This window comes from Arvicanthis niloticus, chromosome 23 (assembly GCF_011762505.2).
Source record: "Arvicanthis niloticus isolate mArvNil1 chromosome 23, mArvNil1.pat.X, whole genome shotgun sequence".
NCBI classification, from domain to species: Eukaryota; Metazoa; Chordata; class Mammalia; order Rodentia; family Muridae; genus Arvicanthis; species Arvicanthis niloticus.
Genome location: NC_133430.1, coordinates 29,260,383 through 29,272,712, shown reverse-complemented (window position 1 = coordinate 29,272,712; position 12,330 = coordinate 29,260,383). Strand labels below are relative to the sequence as shown.

The window sequence follows — 12,330 nt, the reverse complement described above, 5'->3', positions numbered from 1 at the left end:
AGAGTCTCAATAAACAGTAATGCCTCCTTTGAGAAACCGTGATCCCGCCTGATAACCTTAGAAGCGTCTGGTTTCCAATGGGGAAAAGCTACTTAGAAGAGTAACACCTGGAAATCCTTACAGTCCATGAAAGGAGTAGCTAACAGAAAGGAAATGCAGATAAACAAACTGTTTAATGTGACCCTAAAACTTCTACTTGGTGTCCTAAAAAGTAGCAAGTGCCATAAAAGGTCCCCCCTCGTCCCTAAACATATATGCATTTCCTGGTAGACTTGGAAAAGCAAGTGAAGAGAATGATTCATGGTCACACATCAAAGCAAGCCAAGAACTACAAGGAGACCTTAGAGGTTTCTTCTAGGTTCCTCTTTATTTGTCATCTCTCAAGTAGACGCAGCAAGTAACAAGAATGGAGCAGAGAGGGGCTTGAGCAATGGCCCAGTGCTTAAGGGCACACTGACTGCTCTTCCAGAGGGCTCAAGTCCCAGCACCCACGTGGTGGTTCACAACCATTTGTAACTTCAGGTCCAATGGATCAGAGGCCCTTTTCTGGCTCCACAGGCACCAGGCACATATGTGGTACACAGAATACAAGTAGGCAAAATATGCACATAAAATATAATAGTTTAAAAAAATTCTCAAGAATTAAAGGATGGAGCAGAGACCACTACTTTTAACATGAAGCAAAAAATTTGTATTCTGCCAGCAGAGAGAGTTTGGAGGAAAAATGGGAGAAAGAGGAGAGGGGTGCTTTTAGTGTAAGCTACAGAGTATGGCTAAAAGCCAAGAATAAATATTCCAAAACAGAGAAAAAACATAATCTTGGGTTCCAATGTGATCTGGAAAGCCATGTCTCCACACATGTGGAGAAAGGGGAAATAACTAGGTACTTGTTAAAAGGGAGGAGTAGGGGGTAGAGGGGCAGGGGCCCACCAAAGCATCAATACAAACCCCATCAGCTTGCAATGCTGCTTTGCATTCTGAGTGGGAAGAGAAATGCTACAACCCATGAAGCAGCCACTAGAAATTAGGTCAAGCAAAATGAATGAAAACTAAATTTACCTTCAATCTCCTCTTCTTCCTCCTCTTCCTCCTCCTCGTCCTCGCTGGAATCACTGACCTGCACAGTTATATCAGTGCTGGTTACCGGGGTCCAGTCAAAATAAACTCCGAAACCAATATCATAGTCATCAGTTGCGAATTCCCAGCAAACGCGCTTCCCCTCGGGATGGGTGGGGACCCGGATGGTGACGACTTCTCCTCGCTTCACTACCAGGCGGCTGTTCTTCTCCTTGCCCAGCTTGCTTTTGAACTCCTTCACTTTGGCAAAGGTCCAGATGCACGGAGGAGCCATCAGAGGTGGAGAGACTGAAAGGACAGACAGCTCACTACCGAGAAGCTGAGGAAACACCCCCGATTTTGCTAGGTTAACATACAACATTCTAAGGGCTTCTATCACTTCCTTCCACAACTCATTTTCTTTCCTTCCTTCTGGCTTCCATCCTTCAAGCATCTACTGGAAATGAAGAAAAAACTTTCTATGCTTCCAAAGGTCTCACCTTTCCTGTGGTCCCCCAGAAGATCTGCAGATTCCAAATCCGCTGAAAGAACATCTATAGCCCCAGTGTGCTCAGACTGGATCATAACTGTGTCTTCAGGTCGCTGTGGAGCTTGGTACTTGGCCATCTACACAACAGAATTCTGGTTAGAGGACTGATGATGTCAGATTCCAATTAGCATCTTTCCAAATGCAGGCTGCCCCGCTCCTTCCCTGATACCACATCCAGAAAGTCAGTGTGCTAATCAACATGGCTTCTTTCTGCCAAGTGCAAGTTAACCCCAATTCTACTTTTTAACATCACCAAAATGTCTCCTAAAGATTCTTTTCTTCCCTGTGCTTGTAACTTTAGAAGTTTTGTTTCCCTTCAGAACCTCTGCAAAATCCTCCCCACAGATATCCTCATAGCATGCTACGGGCCTCCATCAGTAGGCTTCCAGGACATTCCCAACTGCAAGGCTGCTCAACAATTACTTCTGTATCACTACCAGCCACCATATTTACCAAAAACATTATAGAGAGTATCTGGGTTCAAATTTTCTCTCTTCCTTCCATGTTCTTTCCATCCATCTGAATCCTTTTCCTATTCCTCCCTAATTCAGCCCCCCAGGCTACACGTTGTCTCCCCCTGAGTTTCACTAGCCACGTTCTTAAAGTGTGTGTGTGGGTGGTCATGTATGTATGGGTGCCTGCAGAGGACAGAAGAGGACGTTAGATACGCCGGAGCTAGAGTTACAGGCAGTTGTGGGCCACCTGATATGAGTGCTGGGAACCAAACACAGGTCCTCTGGAAAAGCAGCAACTGCTCTTAACTACTGAGTCAGGGAGTCATCTCTAGCTCCACAATGTTCTCATAATAATTACAAGTTCACGGGCAGTGGTGGCACATGCCTTTAATCCCAGCACTCAGGAGGCAGAGGCAGAGGCAGGCGTATCTCTGAGTTCGAGGCCAGCCTAGTCTACAGAGTGAATTCCAGGACAGCCAGGGCTACACAAAGAAACCCTGTCACAAAAACAAAAACAACAAAAAAAAATAATTACAAGTTCACTTTAAGCCAGCCATAGGACTGTTCCCTTTGAACAGTGTATTTGCTGCCAGATACCCAACTTGCATAAAAGAATACAAACGGCATCTGATACAAAAAGCCCTCGCTAATCCACACAGAAGTCTGCAATCACTCTAGAGGGATTTCCCTCAGAATCTCTTGTGTTCCTTGTTTCATCTTATTACGCCTTTATTTCCTGTTCCTTCCCTCAGCTGGTAGGCAACTCAACAAGAAAGCTATGCCTCCTGCCACAGGGGAGAGGCACAGTAGCGAGTCAGCAATCCAGTTAGAGAGGCTGTAACTGTACTTGTGCAAGCCAATCAAACCATACTCCCCCAGGCGTGTCCTCACAGATCTGTCTCAGAGGCCAAGCCCTCCCCTTCTAATCCACACAGCTGAGTAAAGCGAACCAGACCTTGGCTACCAAGCTTAAAGGAACCCTTCCTTTGACAGTGTAGAGTTAATTTGCAACTTAATTAGCAGAGTCTTCGTAAAGCTTTAGCCTGACTTCCACTACTGCTAAATGTGGACACAGTGCTGTTTATCTCACTAGAGTGATCAGCAGTAAATGAAGTTTTTTGTTTTGTTTTTTTTTTTTAAGATTTATTTTATTTATATGAATACACTGTAGCTGTCTCCAGACACACCAGAAGAGGGCATAGAATCCTATTATAGATGGTTGTGAGCCACCATGTGGTTGCTGGGAATTAGACTCAGACCCTCTGGAAGAGCAGCCAGTGCTCTTAACCACTGAGCCATCTCTCCAGCCAAGTAAATGAAGTTTAAACTGCCAAGTATTGTGCAAAAGGTATGTTTGATGTCTTTGTTGATACAAATTCTAATGACATCATCACTAACAATGCAAATATCAACACAAACCATCGCCAGCTGCCCTGCATAGGTCAAAGCAATCACTGGTTATAACACCACTGCTATAGACTCTGCATAAAGAGAGTAGACCTCCATAGTCCAGCTACAGTCAAGGTCTTAGAGAACATGAGATGCTGGTTCTGACACTTCATTTTTTTGTGACAGGCTGTGTGAGAGAGACAAATAATTATTCTCCCATCAATTAAAACTGAGGGGTCTTACAGGGATGTCTAACACATGTCCCCTGGGCTGCATGAAGCCTAAAGTTACTTAAAACACTGAGGTTTTTTCAAAAGACATTTTTTTCTATAACCCGACAATGCAGTTCTCAAGTGTGAACTTTATAGATGATGGCATGTCACAATGTCCAAAGGTTGGACATGCCTGCTGGGAGCGACAATGAATTCTGAGAGCCACTGTCTCAGTAGTGCTACTTCCAACTCATCCATTCCATGCCTAAGTGTGGGTGCCAGAAGCTCGCCTTTTCCCAAGAGCCAGCCTGAGGACGCCCCTACCTCACTGAGAACCTGGGTCTGGCCTGCTGGCAGCGACGCCTGCTCCCCCGGAGCCTGAACCTCTGAGGCACCAGCTGCTTTCTGTAGATCTTCCGTGGTATCCTTACTTGCTGGAGATACCATCTGTGGCCTCTCAGAGGAAGAAAACATGTCAGTTCAAGAGGTCTTTGAAGGGACATAATGGTTCTGGAGGAACTCTGAAATACAACAACATTCAAAAGACACCCCGCCCCGCCTGAGTTCTGCACTTAGGTCCGTGTCACTTTAGCTGACCACTGATTGGCTCACAGTAAGGGCACAGGGACTGAAGAAGCTAGTCCCCAGGCTCCAGAGCCACAGCAAACACACAGGTCAGTCATCAGACGGACTCAGGGTCTGCTCTTCTTTGTTGCAGAGCTCTATTTATTTACTTTAATTGACAAATTTAAAATGCACATGTTTATGGCATATAGTACGATGCTGTGATATATGTAGGTTCTGTAAAATTATTAAATGAGTCAACATATTCATTACTCCACATAGTTTCTGTATTATAAGTATATTCTTAATTTTGAGTATTAATATATTATTATTCAGTCTAGTGACCATGCTAGCAGAGACCTCTTGATCTGCCAACATCCCACTCACTGTGTGCCAGGAGGAAATAATCATTCTGCTCTCTCCTTAATGTGTGTGTATATATGTGTGTATGTGAGCACCTGTATGTTCACACAGAGGCCAGAAGAGGGCATCGGACCCCCTGAGAACATAAGTTGAAGCATTTGCAGGATGCCTAGCTTGTTAGACCAGCACCGGGAACCGAACTCTGGTCTCCAGGACTGATCAGCAACACGATTCACCATTCAACCATCCTGCAGCCCAGCTGCTCTCCTCTTCTTTGGGATGGCTTTATGCCTCACTCATTATCAGCTCCAACCAGAATTCTTTTTTTTGTTGTTGTTGTTTTTGTTTTGTTTTGTTTTTTTTCGAGATAGGGTTTCTCTGTGTAGCTCTGGCTGTCCTGGAACTCACTTTGTAGACCAGGCTGGCCTCGAACTCAGAAATCCACCTGCCTCTGCCTCCCAAGTGCTGGGATTAAAGGCGTGCGCCACCACCGCCCGGCCTTTTTTTTTTTTTTTTTTTTTTTCAACCAGAATTCTTATACACAGCTGGGACTTCCAGTTGTTTCTACATGAAAATCACAGAGATGAGGCTGCCTAAGCCAGAGACTGGTCACTGAACAGAAAGTGTCTGCTGATCAATCACAAGGACAGACAGAAATTAACAACAGCTGGGAGGGCTGAGACTTCCTGCACCGATGCAGCTGTCCGTAGGTTGCCCATCCCCATGTTTCAGTTAAACTCAGTGGTTCACCAAACTACACTTGGGCAGAACTGTCTGTGTCCCCAGTGCTAGACCTGGAGTGAATAGATGGGTGTGTTCATGTCTCCCTAGGAAAAGGTCATGAAATGGGATGAGTTATGCTGTCTTCCATTTCTGCTGGCTTCAGAGAGACCAGAAAATGAGTAAATAGCCAGGGCAGTAGCACAATCCCCAGACCTTTTGAAAAATTATTGCCAATTAGAGTGTCATGGTTTGAATATGCTTGGCCCAGGGAGTGGCACTATTTGGAAGTGTGGTCTTGTTGGAGTAGGTGTGTCACTGTGGGCATGGGCTTTGAGACCTTCATGCTAGCTGTCAGGAAGTCAGTCTTACATTAGTGGCCTTCAGATGAAGATGTAGAACTCTCAGCTCTGCCTGTACCATGCCTGCCTGGATGCTGCCATGTTTCCACCTTGATGATAATGAACTGAACCTCTGAACCTGTAAGCCAGCCCCAACTAAATGTCCTTTATAAGACTTGCCTTGGTCATGATGTCTGCTCACAGCAGTAAAACCCTAAGACAAAGATTAATTTTATTTATTAAATTTTATTTATTTATTAATTTTATTTTTAAAGCAGGAGTTATAAAAGCATGGTCTGGGGACCCCTGTAGTACTTAGGACCCTTAGGGGAGTCTGACACATTAAAACTTTTCAGAATACTACTAAAATACCATTTTGTTTTCTGCATTTTCTGAAGTAGGCAGTGGAATTTTCCAGAGACCACATGACATTCAACAGCACAGCAGAGCAAATCAAGATGCAGAGGTGAAAGTTCAATTGTCTGTTAAACCAGACATTAAAGGGATTTGCACTGTCTTACTGTACTATACTTGCTTTTGAAGTTGATTATCTTTCATTAAGACATACTATTTATAGTGCTATGTAATGAGTTAATTATTGTTTTCAAATGAGTCAAATAACAATATTATAATTTTAAGTCTTAATTTCTAATATGATTTTTAAAAATTTGGAGGTCTTTTAAGACAATGTTTTATTCTATAGCCTACACTGACCCCAAACTTGTAGTGATCCTCCTGTCTCAGCCTCCTGAATGCTAGGATGGCAGGTGTGAGCAACCACACTCAGCTCTAATATAGTGAAAAGTAAATTCTTTGAGGTCTTCACTAATTGTTCAAAGTGTAAACATCCAAGAGCCCCTGGCTTTTAGACTATCAGTACCATTGTTTTCCTTGGTATTATAAATAAGAAAATCATTTTTAATTTATTGATTATATCTTCTTCAAAAAAGATAGCCATCTTTTAGAATACCCAAGTCATGGCAGCCCACCTCAGAGCAACCGAGGAGGGTGATGACTCCGAATCACTTGCTAAAATCATCTAGTGTATTTGGGAAATGGGTGAACCGATTTTGATTCTTAGAAACCCAGAAACCTGAATCCATTTTTTTTTTCTTCGTGTTGTCCCTTTACTAGAAGGCAAGATATATGCTGGAAAGTGGGCCTTATACCCTCTGTGTGCCTGGTGTCTCAAACCAACCGTGAATATGGAACTTGAGGCTGTCTGACCTCTGACCTTAGCTCCCGGACTCCCACTTTGCCCAGGTCACTCACCAACAGTGACTGCTTGGATCTTTACCAGACCTCAGCACTGCAAGCACTCTCCTGTTGGGAGCCTCTGCACTCACTATAGCCTCCAACACAACAACAAGCCGCCTCTGGTTAACTTACTGCGTGCTTCCTTCCCTCAGCTCTTCACTTGAGGATGGCTCTCGGGGAGGGTTCCTCGATGGCCCTGTACACATGACTTCCCAGCTCCCTTCACTGCACTTACCATGAACTGACATAACGTGCACCACATTTTGTGACTGCGAGATATACATTTATCTTAAAATTTACCACAGCTGAAATATCAGGTGTATTAAAGGTATAATGTCAAAGCTTGTACTAAGCTCTCTCACAGGTCTGTGGGGGCTTCGGCTGGTGCTTGGAATATTATCAACTGGAGGAAACCGTTCACACTGGACAGAAACAGTACCGGTGGGGTGAGGTTCCTATACTGAGGTTTAGGTTTTGGCTTTGTTGTTTTGTTTGTTGTTGTTGTTGTTTAACCTCTTACACAGTGCCAAATTAGAGCCATTCATGTTTTCTTGTAGTTGTTTTTTTTCTGGGGGGGACAATTCTGGTTTTGTTTATCTTCTCACTGATGGTGCAGGCTTTTGAATACAGCTCTGGACTCATGAGATGCTTAAAACTACCTTCACACCTCTGTTTGCCCCAGCCGTGTTTGTGTGGGCCGTGGAGACCACAAGCTCTCCCAGGCGGCACTGCACAGGAACTGAACAGCTGGATTAGGATACTTGGTGAGGGCAGGCTTCCATGTTCCACTCGTGATTCATGTCTTCCTCACATGCTACGACTCAGTATGACCGTTCCTTTCTACTGCGTGCATGATCAGTGACAGTGGGTGGATGAGACCGTCACCCTAGTGCTGGAGAGATGCCTCAGTTAAGAGCACTTGTTGCTCTTTCACAGGAACTCAGTTTGGTTCCCAGCACTCAGCTCAGCAGCTCCCAGCCTCCTAGAACCCTAGCTCCAGGGAGTGGGAGTCCCTCTTCTGGCTCCTATAGGCACTAGATATGCACATGTACACATACATACATGAAGGCACGCATACATACACATAACATGAAAATACATAGCATAAAAAAGAATGGCAACCTGAAGGTGATCATGTTTAACATGAAAATGACATTTAAAAAACTGCAAGTGCCTCACCCCTTACAGCTACTGCCACTCTCCTCGTCAGTTCCTTCAGTCTCAGGACAAATCTCCCAGAAACATTTTATCCCAAACAGTTGCTTGTCCCTACCTGTAGGGTGAGGACTGGGGTGCTGGGTCAGAGGCACAAGCCAGTAGAGAGTTGACTTTGGTGCTTTCCAAATCTTCCTTCTCTAGAAAATCATGGGAAGAATTTGATACGTGAGAGGAAACACTAGCAAGCACACACATATAATTCAGTTCTTGAGAGGCTGAAGCAGGAAGATCAGGAGTTCAAGGCCAGCCTTAGCTACATAAAGAGTCTGAGGCCAGCCTGGGATACCTGAGACACTTTCTAAAGAAAACAGTGACTGTGTAAAGCACATCTGTATATCACCCTATATAAAAATCAGTTCCAGCGGCTGGCAAGCTGGCCCAGAGGTTAAAAGCACTGGCTGTTCTGGAGCACCTGCGTTTGGTTCCTAACACATATGGCAGATCACAAAGGTCTGTAATTCCAGCTCCAGGGCATCCAGTACCTTCTCCTCGCCTCCAAGGGCACTGCATACATGTGGTGCACTTCTGTATACACTGGCACTAATACTGATACACATAAAATAAAGATAAAAAATTTTTAAAAAATCAATTAGAAATAATTCAAAGATCTTTGTATAAGAATAAAAAATTTGAAATTGCTACAGGAAGCAAAAGTTCAAGGTCCAGGCATAGCAACAGTTTTCTGAAAAGGCCCAAGAGCCAGGGAATGCTAGCAAGAATTAACGAATGGAGTTGCAAGTAATTAAAAGACTTTGACACAGCAAAGAAACTATTTTCATGGTAAAGTGAGCCTACCAGGAGGGGATTAATATCAAGTATAAACACATACACACACACGCACACACACACAGGCACATACACATACACAATCTAAATAGTACATGGGCAAATGAACAGACAGTTCTCAAAACAAGAGGTACACATAGCCAATTAGTAGGCAAAGAAAAAAAAAAAAAGCACAACACCCTTAGCCATCAGGAAAATGCAAATCAAAACTACAATGAGATTTGATTTCTTCTAGGTTGGAATTGAGACCATCAAAAAAACCCCACAAAATAACGAAAGCTTTTGAGGAGGACAGATGGCTTGTTTATATATTGCTGGTGAGAACAGAAAGTAGTAAAACCACTATGGAGATCAGTATGAGTCTTCAAACAATGGAAGATAGGAAGCCCAGAGTGGTTAAGAGCACTTGCTGCAAACTCAGGAGGAGGACTGCAATCTGCACCTCAGCTCCCATATGACAAGCCAGCCATCTCATCCAAGGAAGATGGAGATAGGAGCATTGCTGGGACTTCTGGCTTCATCCTAGCCAAGAAAATGAGAGCTCCAGGTTCAGAGAGCGATCCTGATGCAGAAGAATAGACAGAGCATAACAAAGAACACCTATTACCCTCTCTGGCCTCCCTTCACACGTATGAACACATACATACACAGACACATAAATTAACCAACTAACTAACCAAAAGCAGAACTACCATATGCTCTACCACTGGGTAACTGACACACAGGAATCTAAGTCAGCACATTCTGGGGATACCTGCACACATATTTATCGAAAAAGTAGCCAAATTACAGAACTGGATGCCCAAGTGATAAATAAAGAAAACATGATACACAAAGGCACATACAGTTGATTTTTCTTTTTTTTTCATGTGTATGTGTGCACAGTGTCCGTGCATGGGCGAATCTGTATTCACATGTGTGGACACATGCAGGTGTATGCATGAGTGTGGACATCTTAAGTTAACATCAGGCATCTTCCTAAATTGCTCTCCACTATTTATTGAGGATTCTTAATCATTTTTCTGGCTTACTCCTCGAGCCCTTGCTTGTATACACAGGTCAGTGCATTTACACATTCCCTATTCTGAGCCCCTCTGCTTAAGGTCAAAGAAACTGAAGCCCTGAGTCTACTTCCTAATACAAAACAATGTAACAAAATATGTCCCAAACACTGAGAGGCTGCAGGAACATAAAAGTGAAGACAAGGGCAAGTGTTTATGATTTAACCTTGGCCCAGTCTCACCTCTCCATGACAGCATCTCATTGTTCTTTATGCTGACTGGCATTCTCATCCCCAGAAAAAACTGCTCGGCTCCTGTCACCAGCATTCCTCCCAATAAAGAAGCTGACCTGATGTTCCCACCTGCAGGTCACCTGAGGTTCCCACCTATAGCTCACCTGAGGTTCCCATCATCTGCAGCTCACCTGAGGTTCCCACCTGCAGCTCACCTGAGGTTCCCACCTGCAGCTCACCTGAGGTTCCCACCTGAAGTTCACCTGAGGTTCCCCATCTGCAGCTCACCTGAGGTTCCCAACTGCAGCTCAATCCCACTGAGGAATCAGGCTCACAAGTGTCCTCCTCTGTGCAGACCTGGAAAGCTGCTTCTGAGTGAGTTCTACACTTTGTCCCTCCTCCCCCAAGATCTGATTAAATATCCACACTGCCCACTCAGCCCCTCTCCCCAGGCTGCCTTCTCCACCTCAGGGGGGTCTGCTTTCCCACTGTTTCACTCAAAGGAAGGAATTAAAACACACAGCTTCCCCCTACTACATCCCCAGTGTCTCCTAATCCCTGTGGAGTTCAATAACTGCACAGTTCTGAGAATAACACTATCCAGACACTAGTTTTTGGTTGTTGTTTTTTTTTTTTTAACTGTAAATTTGTCCTAAATACATCAATCAGGTTTCCCTTAACTTCTAAACATAAACTCTAAGTCTACTCCCTGTTATGCTCTATTTTTGAGATAAACTTTTGGAAAATAATGGAATTTTAAACTTAAATTTAGACTTTATACACTCGTATTATTAATCCGAATTATTTTTTAAGTTTTACTCATAACTGTTTATTGTAGAATAAATAAATACAGATAAAAAATCCCATTGCCATTATACAATTTATTTTCTTTAAAACATTTTAATAGTCTATTATTCACTTTAGAAAAATCAAAATACAGATAAGTGAAATAACCACAAAGCAAGAGAAATCAAGCACAAATCTACTAAGCCAAGACAGCCACTGCTAACTATCTGATGCACAGCATCTCAGAAGTGTATTCATACATATAAACAGGTTTGTATGTGGTGTGCACCTGTGTCTCTATGTGCACGTTTGCCCTGCTCGGGCCTTTCAGTGTCCGTTCCTAGCAGATACACATCAGATGCTAGCAAGCATCTGCCATGCACTTGTTTTGTGGTTAGTAAGAAAAGGGACGTACCACTAATGGCGGATGGGGGGTACCACTGCTCCAATGGCTGTACTTTTCATCTAATGACTTGGCAAATATCCATGATCAGTGTCTAAAACTGTCTAATCCATTAGAAACTAGGAAATGCTTTTTTCCCTAGACTAGCACTTTAAATGTGTATTAGTGCAAATTCTTCTACCAGAAAAAGATTCCCCGCCATGCATTACATGGCTACTCATAAAGAAAGGCAGAGCCAGGTGTGCTAGATGCTTTACAGGAGACTCAGGACCTTGAACTCAAGGCCAGCCTCGGCTACACAGTAAGACAACAATATTATTGAGACAACAATAAAAATAACCAAAGGGAGAGAAAAAGAGGGGAAGACAGAGGGTTAATTCTGTTATCAATTGGCAAAATACTTAGAAAAACAGGTAAACAATGACTGTTAGGTATCATTAAGGCACATACTTTGATGTATTTCTGTTCACATTTCCCTAGCCTTGTCCAGTGATAGCTCCTTAAAGGAGCTCTCAACTGGACCCTTCTGCTGTGCTTAGGACTTAGGTTTCGGGCTCACCTTACCAAGGCCCTGCTCAGACCTGGAGCAAACACTGCTCTAATGAGCACCAGATCTTTCTCCTGGGATGACTCCGTTAGCACCTGAGTTCGAGGATAGTGAAAGAACGAGTTCAGTTTCCCTTCCCCCAACTTCTCTGTCACCTGTTTTGTTTTGTTTGTTGTTGTTTGCTTTGTTTTGTTTTGTTGTCTTTTGGCCAGTGGCCAAGAGCAAGAAGGCTATTGTTGGATGTGACCTTGGATTTCCTCTAGAACTGCAAGAAATAAAGCTTTGTTCACTATAAACTATCCAATCTCAGGCTAAGGAAGGTGGAATGCTTGCCAAGATTGAACAAGGCCCTGGACTCAATCTGGCGTGGCAAGGGAGATGGAGCAGCTCAAGGATACAATGATACAACGAAGCTCAACTATGCAGCTCATATGCCTAAGCTGAGTTAA

The 12,330-nt window shown here is 43.6% G+C and overlaps 1 protein-coding gene across 2 annotated transcripts in view; it reads right to left on the bottom strand.

Annotated features, from left to right (window-relative positions):
- The window catches only part of Tmed8 (transmembrane p24 trafficking protein family member 8), a 36,895-nt gene that overhangs the window by 6,569 nt on the left and 17,996 nt on the right, over positions 1–12,330 (bottom strand). For both annotated transcript variants that reach the window (XM_076921566.1, XM_076921565.1), the window contains 4 exons: positions 8,181–8,262; positions 3,987–4,116; positions 1,557–1,683; positions 1,060–1,365 (listed from right to left, as the gene is read on the bottom strand). In XM_076921566.1, the coding sequence (XP_076777681.1) occupies positions 1,060–1,365; positions 1,557–1,683; positions 3,987–4,109 (556 nt within the window). In that variant the 5' untranslated portion in view covers positions 4,110–4,116; positions 8,181–8,262. The remainder of the gene's footprint in view (positions 1–1,059; positions 1,366–1,556; positions 1,684–3,986; positions 4,117–8,180; positions 8,263–12,330) is intronic.